General features: G+C 38.4%; 1 protein-coding gene across 1 annotated transcript in view; it reads left to right on the forward strand.

The window, feature by feature from the left end:
* LOC103181254 (inactive phospholipase C-like protein 2) overlaps nt 1-14421 on the forward strand; it is an 82909-nt gene extending 68488 nt beyond the window's left edge. Inside the window, exons 4-5 of the mRNA XM_007897593.2 lie at nt 7817-7926; nt 13293-14421. Coding sequence (XP_007895784.1) covers nt 7817-7926; nt 13293-13526 — 344 coding nt within the window. The 3' untranslated portion in view covers nt 13527-14421. The remainder of the gene's footprint in view (nt 1-7816; nt 7927-13292) is intronic.
* Nucleotides 14422-15870: the final 1449 nt, after the last annotated feature.

The raw sequence follows: 15870 nt of genomic DNA on the forward strand, positions 1-15870 counted from the left end.
CAGTACACGAGCTGCAGAGTTCTGAATGACCTGCAGCTTGTGGAGGGAGGTGGCGGGAAGGCCGGCGAGGAGAGAGTTCCCGTGGAGAGTTCCCGTGGAGCTGGGCAAGGATGGGGGAAATTGGTTCACAAAAATGACCAAAAGCGTGGTCAAAGTGGTAGGTCTAGAGGCAGACCTTGAACAAAGTGAGAGAGGGAGGGAGCCGGAGGAACTCTGGGATGGAGTTCAGAGTGCAGGAGCACAATGGCTGAAAGCCTGGACCACCGACTGTGTGCTGGATAGGGCAGGGGACGTGAAGCAGACCGGTGCTCACAGAGTGAAGGGAGCGTCCAGATCAATAGGATTGAAGGAGGTTGCAGAGATAAGGTGGGTTGACACTGTGAAGGGATTTAAAGGTGAGAGTGAAGATCTGCTGGGGGGTGGGAAACCAATGGAGCTGAGCAAAGATAGACTTGTGGAGTCTGGAACAAGAGAGGACATAGGCAGCAGAGTTCTGGATGGACTTCAAATTGTGTAGGAAAGAGCTGGAGAGTCCAACAAGCAGGGCATTTGGGTAGTCAAGTTTGGATGCAATAAAGGTTTGGATGAGGGTCTCAGTGGCCGAAGGGAAGAGGTGGTGGTGGAGGTGGGAGATATTACAGAGATAAGGGAAAGCTGAGTATCTAAAAGCATGTATGTAGGGTTTGAAAGATAGTTGGGAATCCAGCAAGACATCACATACTAGTTTGCAGAGGTTCCGAGTTAACAGAAAAGTTTGATGAAATGTATATACAGATCTCTTTTACAACAACAACTTGCATTTATATAGAGCCATTCACATAGCATAATGTCTTTTCACAGCAGAGACAGATAATAATAATCTGTCAGAAAATACAGAAATAGATTTAATCATTTTCAAAAACAATTTTGAATATATTTGTCTTTAATTTTTGAAGGTACAACTCAGTTTGAACATTATTGTTTTAAAAATTTGCTAGTCTATCCCACTTCAGAAGATGAGGATCTTAAAGTCAATCTGTTGGATCAAAGAGAAAAAGTGAAGCCTGTCAAGGACTTGGGTGATGACCGAGCAAAATTTAGTGTAGGCGAAGTTGTGGATGGTGGAGTTTTAGATTAATTGAAGTTAGGAGTGCATTTGAGGGATACCAATAAGCATTTTAGCAGCATTTAGTGTGAGATGGGGGCCAGAGACTGACAGTGAAATAGAAGTTAAAATAAGCAGACTCATTCAGGGACCTAGAGTGCATTGTAATGCTATTACAGCTTACCAGGTAAAACCACATAAATTGCCATTGCTCACCAGCTGTCAGCTTGGCTCAGTTGGTAGAATGTCTGCCCTCTCTTTGCCTACAGTCACTACACTTTATAGTAAATCTTGTGAAGCTCTTTGAGATGAACTCCCAACACAAAAAGGTTCTATATGTACGGACTATTTATTAGTCCAGCTAGAACTACCCTATCAATTAAGGCTTCAGCTTACAAGGTTAACATGAGCCAATTAGGTAGGATCCCTGCCCCTTGTTTTGTGTTAAGCACTTCCAGCGACTTGACCTTAAGCCCCAGGTTTGTCTTGCGTCCAATTCTGTCATCCAGAAATCTAATGCATTTAGTCAGATGTCATATGGTCTACCACATGATATGGATTTGCTTGCAGAGCACCTTCTGTCAGAAGACACAAGAGACATATTTACCATTGTTCTATGGCATTCTCCTAAGTATCTGCCTTAAGTCAAAAAGTCTGAACTCCCTTTCTCAGCTGTGAATTTATTTGGAGAAAAAGCAGGTAATCATAAAGAGAAAAATAGGGATTTGAATTAAGTATTTAACCAGATAAAATATCTGACAAAGGTATGATTTCTCTTTAGCTATTCTTTATTATGATATGACATTTCTTCGAGCTCACTGCTGCTGAGGACATCTCTTGATGACTGGGTAATAAACCTGAATCAGAAAAACTTATCCAGTGATCTTCACAAATTGGTTTATTCCATCACCAGGTTTAAAGGCAGGTCTCAGCAATGATCCCAGATGATACCAAGGCCCTGTGTAAGAATGGAATTTATCAAAGGAGTCAACTTTGTGTGTCAGCCTGGATTAGTGGTAGCACTCTTGCCTTTGAGTCAGAAGGTTGTGGGTTTAAGCCCATGTCAGGGGTTTAAGCCCCGGAGTGTCAGTATAGACTATATGAGTCCATGTCGGGATTTGAACTCATATAGTCTACATTGACACTCCAATTCAGTGCTTAGGGTATTCTGTTAGATGTGCAGATAAGACGTTAAATCAAGGTCCTATTTGCCTCTTTAGGTGAACATTTAGGATCCCATAGCATTATTCAAAAGGGAAAGGAAGTTCCCCTGGTGTCCAGGTCGACATTCCCCCAAATAAAATTAATCCCTCACTTTATGACTGTTTGTGGGAAATTGATGTGTGCAAATTGGCTGCCAAATTCTTCCACAAAATACACACAGTAGTACAGTATATCCTGTGAAGCGCTTTGAGATGTCTCCATGGTCTGATGTACCAAACGCAAGGATTATTATTATTATTCTCTTATAGCTTCCATCTTGATAGGTGAAAGCAACTCGTTTTAACAATTTTTTTCCCACAAAGGAACTCTCCTTTTCCAAACTGGAATTGATCCTCACACTTGTTTTCAAATCCCTTCATACCCTCGGACCACTCTATGTCTCTGACCTGCTTACCCCCCAACCCACTGTCTCCACTCGATTGGCTCCGGCCTTCTGCATGACCCTCATGCCCTCTTTTCCACCATTGGTGGCCGCGCTTTCAGCCTCTTTGCCTCAAAAAACTCTAGAACACTCTTCACCTATCTCTCCACCTTAATCCTTCCTTCCCCATCTTCAGGTCGCACCTGAAGACCTTCCTATTCGACCATGCCTACGGTCACCTCCCTCTCCCCACGAGAAGGGTGCTATATAAGTGCAAGCTGTTGTTGTTAAGCCACTATATCACATGCAAGTATTATATTATTTTGGGGGTCCTTGGGTAACATTTCATGACATCTAATCTCAATCCCACTCTGTAGCTCAGATGATAGGAATACTTTTAACAGGCTGTGTGGCAGCCCAGCCAATTTACCTGTTCAGGGGACTAAATAAGCAGGTGTGGAGAATAAAGTTTAGAAGAAGATGGAAGGAAAAAAACCTTGGCAGAGCAAACACAAGTATTTCGTTTTTTTGAATAGCATTGATATTGCAGTAATAAAGCACATAAATAACATATAAATATACATCTGAAAAGGTGTAGAAGTAATAAATGGAATTGTCTGGACCAGATAACAGCCAAAGGCAGCATTGTCGTACCCACATGTGGCTCGTGAACAACAGTAAACCATTCCAGTTGAAAAATGAAACAAGTCCCAGAAATCCTCCAAAACATTTATTTATAAGATTGTCACACTCTTTTTCAGCAAAGGCAACACCAAGAAGACCACATAGACAGCAGCAAAACACAAACATAAACAAATATTAGCAATATAGAAGCAGAAAAATTCGTTAATGTGAGAGTTGACAGCTGTTTTTCTCAACCAATTTCTGAAAATCCGGTGAAATCAATTGTGCAACCACATAGCACAGCTCTGCTGCCAAACTTTCATTTGTCAAGAGATTTATATTTTCCTTTGATGAAAGTGATGGCAGAAAATGCTGATTCACAGAGACGTGCTTTCTTCTGAAGCCAAGGTGGGTGTGAGCCACACCAAGTCCTTTCGTGAGCCACATGTGACTTGTGGCTCTGTTGTTCAACAGTGTTGACCTAAGGGTTAATTGATGCTCTATAATGGTTTGGATGAAGTTTTTCCACATATTACTCTACTAGGGAAAACAATTTGTTACATTATTGGAAAGTTGTAAACTTTGTATCAGTGGCCACTGGATTTCATATTGGAGCTTAATTCGGATGCATTATTGTGCCTAGGTTTGGGGATAGGGTGTGATCTAACACCCACAACTAATATTTAGGAATAGATAGAAAAATTGCGATGTTTTGTAACAAATTTGATGGAATGTTATTTAATCTGTTATGAAACATAACATTTTTTACTCCAACCTTATTATTAAAAACAAAATCTGTGAGGATATATCAGAAACGGCAGTGATTAAACACTATTTCAGATATGGTTTATGGCACATTTAATGCGAAAATGATGGACAGTGGCAGTCATAGTTATCCAGCTGGTGATATTCAATTCAAGATGTGATTAATATAATGTGCATGATGCAAGATGGTAGTAATTACCGGAAGTGATGTTTTAATACCGCCAGTCACGTATAACAGCAAATATGCATAAATGCTCCTCAACACGGACAGTTTAACAAATTAACTTTGTTGTAGGCAAAACTCAGAAAATGCGATTGTCAGTTCATTTGAAATGTAGAAAATAATTCTAAGAAGGTGCTCTTGTCAGTATCCAGCTTTATTTGTCATGCTGCTAAATACACTGGAACTAGATTCGGGCAGCACAAAGCATAATGCATTGAGTACAATCTGCAGTATTTCAATCCAGCTGTTTTCAAAATCTACTCAAATGTATGCTGCAGGAATGCTTAAAAAGGTGTTTTTATCCCAATGCAGGATGCTTAGCCAAGCTATAGTCTACTTGGTTAAAAAGATCTGTTGTCTTGGAAAATTTTTAACCGTTATATAAAAACCTAACAAAATATTGGGAAAAAGTAATTTATCCCTTCAGACCTGAAAATCTTAAACAGTGGTTTCCTAATAAAGAATCTATATGATTTATTTATTCTTCTTTGGAAGCTAACTAATCACAGGCAAAACCTCCAGGAAGAAAAGCTCTTCCTGATAATCAAGGTAATTGATGGAGACACCAGCACATCAGTCTAATACAAACTATCTTCTCCTTCCATTTGCATTTCATACGTGACATTTCTGTGGAGCCAGAAGCACAGTAACCTTTCTGTTCCAGAGTATTTAGTTAGATATCTTTGTCCTTCTATTGATTTGGGGGGTTAGTAAATTTGGTGGGTAAGGGAGCTTTGCCCCCATTCTCTGGAACTCTCTCTAAATCCCTCCAGCTCACTTCTTCCTTCTCGGTTTTCAAAACCCATCTAAAAATCAAATCTTATTGCTCCTTTGACTAGCTCCTACCTCCCACTCAGCTCAAGTATAAAGTGCTTTGAGATGTTCTGCTATGTGAAAGGTGCTATATAGTGCAAATTACTGTGGCTTTATTGTTTTATTGCAAATTGCGCTTCCGCTCAACTGGCGCCAGTCTCCTGCTTATCCCTTGCACCCTCTCTCTGCTCCACCATTGGAGGTCGCGTATTCAGCCAATATGCCCCAAAACTCTGGAACACTCTCCCTCAATCCCTCCATCTTGCCTTTCTCTCTCCTTTTTCAAGTCCCACCTGAAAACCTTCATCTTCGACTGTGCTTATGGTCACCTCCCACCTACCCCTGGCTCTGAGTCAGTCACTGTTAAGCACTCTGAGATGCTACTCTGCTTGGATGGTGCTATATACATGCAAGTTGTTGTTGTTTTCTGACACACGCAGAAATCCATCATTATACTTAATGCTATCCCTAATCCAAAACTAATACTGTGAGTTCCACACATATATGGAAACGTTAGTGCAACACATAATTTCTGACACATATCTTTAAAGCCAAAGTACAGAACTGGAATCTATTTGACTTCAAAAATATTTTGTGAAGTAGTTTCTAGCTAACATTTTATTGATTGGGATGCTTACATAAGAAAAACAGAAGTATGTCACTGGAACTTTGCTTGAGCATGATCTACTTCCCGAGTTGAATTCTTACTCTGCCTCCACCCTCAACTCCAGGACAACTGACGTCCTGATAGACTGTCTGTCTGACATCAAGTCCTGGATGAGAGCCAACTTTTTGCAGCTGAATGTCAGCAAGACTAAGACCCTCCTGATTGGCTCGCGCCAGCGCCTCCGCACCTCAGGCACAGTCAGCATCAGCATCCACGGTTGCATACTCCACCTCACATGGCCAGTCAGGAAACTGGGTGTCTTGTTCGACCTTCAACTGTCCTTTCTCCCCCACATGCACGCCATGACCCGCTCTGCATTCCCCCATGACTCAAAACCCTACTTTTTGACCATACCTTTAGCCACCCTCCTACCCCCTCTGCCCTCCCTCATCTCATCCCTGCTCCCCACGCTCGGTTCCTGATACCCTGACAGTTCAGCGCCACATGACATGAAAGGTACTTACAAATGTAATTTGTGTTGTTGTTGTTGTTTATATTGAATTGGCTTTTAAACTATGTAACCAACCGCTTCAGTTAAGAGTTGTGCTTGTGTGGATATCAGATGGAAGCAGGATCAGGATCATCAGTGATACCTGCTGCAGTTAAATAAACTGTAAATTCTCCTTTGCCCAAGGTAAATAAATAAAACTTTGATCTGCCAATGCCCACCTCCTCAACCATACTTTTTGATCGTTCTCAGTCTCTTCCTATAATCTCTATAATAATTAAGAGTCCTGGAGCTCTGTGGTTAGAGCACTTGCCTCGCAAGTGAGAGACCTGGGTTTGATTCCTGGCAGGGCGAAACGTTGGACAAGTTTTCTTACTCCACATGCCTCTGTTTACTTAGCAGTTAAGTAGAACCTGGTTGTAAGTCGATTGGCGGATCTCTTTCCCAGGGTAATAATTGCTTAAAAGAAATAATAAATTTGTCTCTTCAATCCACGACTGTTTGTGGGACATTGCTGTACGCAATTGGCTGCTTTGTTTCGCCACAAAATATACAATCAATTCACTTTACAGTATATTCTGTGAAGCGCTTTGAAACGTCTCAAAGATGTAATAAGCGTTATATCAAATGCAAGAATTATTATTTGTATTATCTCTATATATCATTTTCCAAAACAGATTTGTTTCCAACAACAATTAATAATAATAATACATACATTTGGTACACAATACAAATTTACATTTATATAGTGATTCTCATGTCAGGAGGACGTTCCACAGACTTAACAGTATTGACTGGGAACCCGAGCTGGGGTCCGAGCTGAGTGGGGAGGGGAAACATGACCAAAAGCACAGTCAAAGAGATAGGTCTTGAGATGGACCTTGAATGAGGTGAAGGAAGGAGTGAGTCAAAGGAATGCTGGGATAAAGTTAGCCTCGTATCAGCCAGGTGTCAGCCTCTCACCTCTGAGTCAGAGGTTGTGGATTCAAGCTTCACATCGGGAATTGAACTCACATGGATGACACTTGAATGCAGTGCCTGGGATATATTGCATTGTCAGCGGTGTGTCTGCCTGTTCAGGCGGATGTTAAAAATGCTGTGGCACTATTTGAAAACAAAAGGGAGTTGGACTCCCAGTGACCTGGCCAACAATCCCCAAATAAAATTGATCATTCATTCTATGGCTGTTTGTGGGACATTACTGCGCTCAACTTGGCTGCTGTGTTCTCCTGAATTTGCGTAATTCCTTTATACTTCTGTTGGAGTACAGGTCAGTATCCTATAATACTTTATCTAAGAGACCATTATCTTGACAGGACTCTTAATTATTATAGAGATTATAGGAAGAGACTGAGAACGATCAAAAAGTATGGTTGAGGAGGTGGGCATTGGCAGATCAAAGTTTTATTTATTTACCTTGGGCAAAAGAGAATTTACAACTGGCTGCCATGTTACGCCCACAAAATACAGTCATTCCACTTTATAGTATATTCTGTGAAGCACTTTGAGACTTTTCAACAATGTGATAAAGAGCTATATCAAATGCAAGGATTATTATTATAACCAAATCCTGTGCTGAAGAATAATGAATATTTTATTGCTTGCAGCTATGGAATTCCATGAAAACCTGCACAATATTGGAACCAAAGAAGGTCTTAAAGGAAGAAAACTTCATAAAGCTGTCGAGAGTTTTACTTGGAACATTACGATACTTAAGGTAATCCAATGGTAACAGTACCAAATAGGCATGAAATATAGGCACTGCTGATAAAAAAAGTTCTGGGAAGTTGACTGATCTGAGTGTCCACTCGACTTTAATGTTAAAATGAAAATGAAAACAGTCTTTAACCTCACAGAAGTGATTATTTAACCATACATGTGTGCTTCATGAAGGGCAAAGACCATGTGATTTAATAATATATTTAAAAATATATAGGCTTCAAAGTTAGAATGTTTCTCAGCAAAAAGTCAGAGGCGAGAAAGAGTTAATAAAAAAAACTAATGTTCACTCACTAAACATGTTCATTTTTACTTTAGTTTAGTTTTGGTCAGTTTGAAGTACGCTTGGTAGAATCGTAAAAGAATGTTTCATAAGCCTATAATTATACAGTGAAGCTTGAACAAGATTTGATGGTATTCAAAGTATCAACTGTACTGTTCAGTGGATTTAAGTGATTAACACAAACATGATTTCAAATAACTAATAGGCTGTATCAGATTAGCAGATATCTGCTTTTTTTTAGAAAATTCTACTCATATTATTGTTCAAGAAGGCAGAACAAAAGCCTTTTGTGACCTTGGAAATACTTTTGTGTTTTTTCTCCAGTGACACTCATTGTATATTGCCCAAAGGATTTTCCAGCTAATCAACAAAATATCATCCTTAATGCATGTGCATTCAGGCTGCAGTTTACATCTTTAAATCACATGGTCTTTGCCCTTCATGAAGCACACATGCATGTTTAAATAATCACTTCTGTGAGGTTAAAGACTGCTTTGTTATTTTCATTTGTATTGCAATACTGAACTGACTTTAATTAACTAATATCAATTTAAAATCCAAGTTCATAAGTTGAGGCTGTTTGTGGGTTTGCTGCTATTATATAGATAAAATATTAGTCATTTAACATTTGTATTTTTTCATTAAATGTAATGAGATTTTTATTTAGTATGATGAAATATGTATGCTTTACTAGAAGCTTATTTTGAAAGTTCTCATTCTTTGAAGCAGGGTCATCCTGGCTCACCAGAACAGTAAAGCAAATCCAATTATTATATACTATAAATAATTAATAAGTTAAGTTAATAATAATGATCCTTTGACTTGCTACGACTTGCTAAATGATAGAAATTTCCTTCTGGTTTGAGGATACAGCCCTCCCCCCTAACCCCCCCTTTCACCTCAGCTCACAATTTGAGAGCTACATTCTGATCAATTTTCCATGTCCCTGTTCAGGACATAGTGTGCTCTTGACTCAGAATGAACGACACGTTGAATAGAATCTAAGTTCTGAGTCATTCGTTGGAAATAGAGGAGCAGTAAAATTGAATACTGTAGATCATACTGTAACTGTAAACACTGAATATGATGATATGATTATATATATAGGGAACAGACATTTTTAGGTATGTTGCTGAGGAAGGGAAAATCTGTTGTCTGATGATGGGCAGCTGATTATCAGTTTCTGTCTCTCTCTCTCTCTCTTCCCCTAGTATTAAAAAGCTGCCAATAAAATTCGAAAGTACGTTTTCTACTTTTAAGAGTAAGCATTTGAAAAATCCTAGGAGTTTCCACAAAATAATGAAATAAAAACATCAAAAAGGAATCCTTTTTCCACAAACTTTTCTTGATCGAATAAAGTATTCCATATTTGAGACTCACACAGCATCATAATTTGATTCTTGTCATGTGGTAATGCAGTTTGACTCATCTGATTGAGAAAGGCTCATTGGAATAACCATGTAATGTCATCCTTAACGCTGGAAGCAATTTAATTCCATATTGTCACATACAGGTCGTTGCCACTGTCTGAGGTCAGTCAGAGTGGATATTGTGCACCTGTACTTTGAAATACATTAATTACAGCACATCTATCTGGACGTTAAAGGTTATATGCTGAAGCAAATTAGTTTAAATCTTGCATTTTCACTCCTTGAAAAAAGAAAAGCGCAGCCTATTTCTGCTATTTTATTGCTAAATGGCAGGACTGATTCCATTAACTGATTCTAAGGATGATGTGACATGACAGCAGGGATACAAGGATGTAGAATGCGTTTTATGGGAATCTTCAATAAAAAAAAAGATATCAATCATAGTCCTTAATACCTGTTATATGTGCAGTATTGCTTTCCATCAACATTTCTTACCTTATGTGAACGTATCATTCAGAAAGACAGCTCAGCAACATGGATTTCTCCTGGACCAATGTTAAAGCCACATCTTATGGGCTTTGAGATGGGCTCCAACAGTTCTTTCGTTGTTCATAATGGAACTCTTGTAGCTTTGATTTTTTTCTACTAATTTCCTTCATAATAATGGTCATTGTAATTTTATAAAATGATTTACCATTTACAATGTTGGCACAAATTTTATAACATGGATTTTATATTTTGGAGTTTGAAAATAGCTTTGAGTGCTATTTGGTTACTTTGATAATAATTCTTGCATTTGATATAGCGTATTATCACATTGAAATGTCACAAAGTTATCCGTAAAGTGTACCAAACATGTATGTGTTGCCAATCGGCACATGATAATATTAATCTTTACATTTATTATAGCGCCTTTCATGTCAGGAGGACATCCCAAAATGCTTCACAGGATATACTATAAAGTGACTGTGTTTTGTGGGTGCAATGTGTGCCTAGAAGATGAATAATAATTTATTTGAAAACAAAATATTCTGATATATTGGCATCCAGATAATAGTTTATTACAACTTTTGTTCCTCAAACAATTACTTTCTCTTTGAGTTTTTCCCCTCCCCTATTGAAGGCATTTTGACTCTGTTTTCCTTCTTTTGAAATACTGTCTCGTCAACATCCAGTGTTTTTTGCAGCCTCAGAGTGACAAACTAAATTATCTTCAAGATTTCAAGTTTCAAGTTATGTTTTCACAGTTCAGTTAGACAAGTACCTGAATTAATGCAATTTGATCCAGTAGTTCGGAGTTATGCTACTGGACAGGATCAGGACAGCTTCCAATTTTCCACCATCCAACTAATTATATCTGATTTTGCCCTTGGTAATGGGAACTAGATCACACGCAGGACAAAATATTCACTCGCAGCAGAGCAGGAGTTAAATCAATCAGGGGGGACTTGGGGGAGTGCTGCTTTGTCAGAGGTGTTGTGCTTTGGATGTGACATTAAAAAGTGGGTCCGTCTGTCTGTTCAAGTAGATGTTAAAGATCCCATGGTACTATTCGAAAAAAGAAGAGTTTCTCCCAGTGCACTGTATAGTGTTATAGTGGCAGTATATATCTGATCTAAGGTATCTTTAATTAGCACAGTACTGTAAATTACATTGTGGTAATGCTCAGGAAGTCATTTGATTCACAGATGGGACAGTATAAAGTATATCTTGTCTGTGGTTCTTAATAATGGTGTCTGAATGAATATAGATTTGTTTCGGGAAAAAAAGGGCCAACATTTTTCAGCCTTTCAAGAGATGAGACTAATAGTTTTAAGGGATGATAATATAGATTCTGCCCTAACCATTGTTCCCAGCAGGGCATTACATATCCTAACTCCTATGTGTGTGTAAAAAAGTTCTCCTACCTCCTCATTTGCTTATTTGCTAACTATCGTAAATTGATGCCCTCTAATTACTGACTCACCGACCAGTGGAAATAATTTCTCCCTTTTGACTCTCATAATTTTAAAGACCTCTGTCAGGTCAGCCCTCAACCTTCTTTGTTCCACCAGAGAAAGTCCCAGTTCCTCCAGTCTCTGCTCATCCCACTCTGTCTCTGCTCATCAAACCACTCATCCCTGGTATCATCCTAGTAAATCCCAGCGACACCGATCTTTCCTAAAGTAGAGAAACCACAATTGCCCACAATAGTTTATATTCTACACCTCCATTAATATAATCTAGGATTTCAATTGCTTTCTTGTCAGCTTCGTCCACCTGCCTTCCCATCTTTAAAGATGTATGTATGTTAACCCTCTAGGTCCCTCTGCTCTTTCACACTTAATATGCTACCACTTAACATATACTCGTACTCTTTATTTTTCCTCCCAAAATATATAACCTCATATTTGTCTGCATTAAATTTCTTTTGCCATTTAGCTGCTAAATCAACTAATCTGTCCATGTACCAGGGAAGGTGCTTACAATCTTCTCAATTATAAGCTACACATTTTCATATTGTTTGCAAACTTAGGAGTTGTGCCTCTTATATCAGAATCCAAATCATTTATATAAATGTAGGAAAGCATTAGTCCTAACACTGACCCCTGGGGGACACCATTAAATGCATGTCTCCATTGCAAAAAAACAACCCTGTTTCCCCATATTTTAGCCAACTTTTTATCCATGCTGATACCTTTCCATTAACATCATGCACCGTTATCTTTTTAGCAAGGCTCATATGTGGCACCTGACCAACAACCTTCTGAATTCCATATATACCGCATCCACAGCATTACCTTTGTCTATCTATTTATCCATGAGGAAGAATTGAGCAACCTTGAGCGAATTTATTTGGGGGATTGTTAGCCATGACACTGGGAGAAACTCCCTTTCCTTTTCAAATAGTGCCGTGGGATCTTTAACATCCACCGAACAGGCAGACAGGACCTCAGTTTAACATCTCATCCGAAGGACGGAATCTCCGACAATGCAACATCCCCTCTGCACTGCATTGGAATGTTAATTTAGATTATGTGATTCCAAGTCCCGATGAGGGGTTTGAACCCACAACCTTCTGACTCAGAGGTGAGAGTGCTATCAATGCCGAGATATTCTGCAATGATTTAAAAGTTAATTAATTGGGTGATATGGATGTAGGGAGCCAACAGTGAGCACTCACATCAAAAACAAGGAGTAGATTTTACAGTATAAATACTAATGCTTAACACCAATGCATTTGCTGCTTTATTTCCCAGCTGGATCTAATTATTTCTGCCAAAATTCAGCAGTCCATTTATTATGACTAACTGCTTTTTGCAAACTGCAGTTTTTACATATCTTGGGAAAAAAATCCCATATTTTGCTGTTGGTATCGCTTTCCATTGTTGGCTGGTGTTTCTCCTACCACAACTGAAGTTGTGTAAATATTTGTCACTTACTGCACAGTGTATTTGATGGCCTATTTATACTCAGGATGTTTCAGAACGAATACAGAAAAAAGGTTCAGAAGTACCGTGTTGGATCTGGGATCAGCATCCGCTTTACAATATAGAGCTGAAATAATAATATGGGATCTTGGGACCTGTACTGAAATTATGCAGTTTAGAAGTTTAAAGTAGAAGTGGAGCTGTAATGTGAAGCACTTTTTTGCTTTTCCTATATCTTTGTGCTGTACATATTAAGTTGCACCCACAAATATATTTCAGTAACAACCTTCATTCTCCTCAGGGACAAGCTGATCTGCTGAAACATGCCAAGAACGAGGCTCTGGACAACCTAAAGCAGATCCATTATGCTGCTGTGTCATATGGCCTGAACAAGCCAGGCACCGGGAATGTCGAATCGTCAAAGCCGAGACGGAGCCTGGAAGCAATACCTGAAAAAGAAAGTGTGGTTATCGAAGCTGGAGATGCTGCCCCACACCAGAATACAACTGAAAAATCCATCAATGCAGCTAAATGAACATAACCACAAAAGGCATTTAGTTTGCACTTCACAGCCTTCTCGGGTTTGTTTTCTTGGTGAATCCTAAAGCACAATTCTGAGGGCTCTGATTAATGTGACAAATGGAGCAATGAATGTAACACTTCTCAAAGTGCGAGTATGCTACCATCAGTAGAAATGTACTACTTTTCATAACAAGTAGTGGACTTGCCATTAAATGTTCACCTGCCAAACTAATATGTATATACAGTGTCACAGAAGATTAGTTCAGTGTAATTTTTTTTCTAGTTACAAATAATTTCAGTTACAGACTTTCAATTTCTTCATAGCGGAAAATGTACAATGCTGCCTTTTTACATTCTTTTTGTAAATGTAACAATTAATTCTCTTAAAATCCAAAATTCCCTGTCTGCACATGATTTCAAAATAGTTATTATACAGAAGAATGTGTAAAGTATATAAATACAATGAAGTGTGTGTTGTAATGCTACCTTAACATTGTAAAGCTTGTTGAGCCACAAATGGAAAAGTATATTATTGATTGTGGTCACTGAAGCCTCAGTGCACTTTAAAGACAGCCATTAATCAAGGGAAAGATAGAAAAGGTTTACTGTAAAGCCTGCTCTTTGAGAGATAACTGTTAATGTCAGATAACTTTAGAAGTGCTTATAGCTGGCATTTAGTGACCAAATAGGCAGCAGCTTATAGTAGGTTGTTGCATACAGTTATCATTTTGTGACATGTAAGTATCAAAGTCAAAAATGACAATTTAATTTCCACAAAGAAGGATTTTTTTATGCCAGTAAACCTGTTAAAATATTGAAATATGGCAATGGTTTTTTCAGGGCAAAGCAAAGATATAGTTTGCATATTAAAGAAAACAGCCATTTGAAAGTTATAAAAACCTGTGGCCTAGTTTACAAAACAAGTTTTAGTTTTGCCATTGTAAAACCATCTCTATTCTTTCAAATTGCTTAGTGTTATAGTTTTCAGTTTCATTGCTGCATTCGGGAAGAAGATTGTCTTAAATTCATTACTCTGCAGTCACTGGAAAACAAGAAAAGAGCTAAGGTCCCTTTTACAGATACACCACCATACCCAGAAAGGTAGTTCCATTTTATTGAACTACAATTAGAATGCTTTTATTTCCATTTGATTTATTGCTTCATTTTGTAGGCAACCACCCTCGATCCCCCTAAAAAAAGTGCAGTTATTGGGAATCAGTTTTGAATTTTTGACTAATATTTGGTATTTTTACATAACTCAATTTTTCTGTTTTGTAGTGAAATCTTAGTTTTCTTCCCAGTGGACACAAATCTATAATACAAAGACCTTAGTGGTGAAAATTAAAAGATCAGACTGATTCGGTGTGGATAGTCCAGGTTAGGGTAAAGTTTACATGCTCTGTAGAAAGATTAGGTTTCATTGGCTTTTCTCATTTCATTCTTTTTTCAATTATTTTAAGTAATACTTCACTATTTCTGAGGGACGTTCTTCGTAATTTCTTCATCAAGCTGATAGATAAGATGCCCATCCCAAGTCTATTATTTAACCATTGTTGCTTTCCATTGATATTCATTGGTCCCATATCACTATGCTGTCCATAACATATTTACTTCTCTGTTCTATGTGTCCTTCCAATCCCATTCCCAAACAGATAAATATCTAGCTCCTTTCCAGGTTTTGCCAGGTTGCTGGGAATTTGTTCCACAGATCCTTTACACTATAAGGTGGGAGAGGGCAGAGATGCTTCAGTTCCGCTTCAATTTTGATTGTTCGCATTTGTGCCTATTTAAACTCACAACACAATTATGTTTTGTTGAAATGCGTATAGAATATTTTATACAATAACAAGATTACATTTGTATAGCGCCTTTCATGTCGGGAGGACATCCCAAGGCGCTGGACAGAGTATAGCATTTCAGACCCATTTTTAAGCATTTTTTTCCAATCAAATGGATTAATTGGAAGTCAGTTTGAGTGCTTGAATGCAATTCAACATTTATAAATCTTTCACTTAAAAGAGCTTCTCAAAATATAGTAGAGAACACTTGGTAAGGAAATGAGATTTAAAGATGTTAAATCAAAGACATACCTTAAAGCAATATATTTTTAGAAGGCTTTTGATATCAGGAAAAAGTAGTTTTCTGAGGGATTTCTAGAGGATATAAATATGGTTGGATACTATGGTTGGTTGAGTGTTTGGATATAACTTGGTTACTGTTTGGTGGAGTGAAAGGGAGTGTGGAGGTATCAATGTGTGGAGGTACAACAGCTACAGAGTCCTGTAGCTCAGTGGTTAGAGCACTCGCTTTGCAATTGAGAGACCTGAGTTCAATTCCAGGCAGGTCGAAACCTTGAG

The sequence above is a fragment of the Callorhinchus milii genome, unplaced genomic scaffold (assembly GCF_018977255.1).
Source record: "Callorhinchus milii isolate IMCB2004 unplaced genomic scaffold, IMCB_Cmil_1.0 Scaffold2, whole genome shotgun sequence".
Classification (NCBI taxonomy): domain Eukaryota; kingdom Metazoa; phylum Chordata; class Chondrichthyes; order Chimaeriformes; family Callorhinchidae; genus Callorhinchus; species Callorhinchus milii.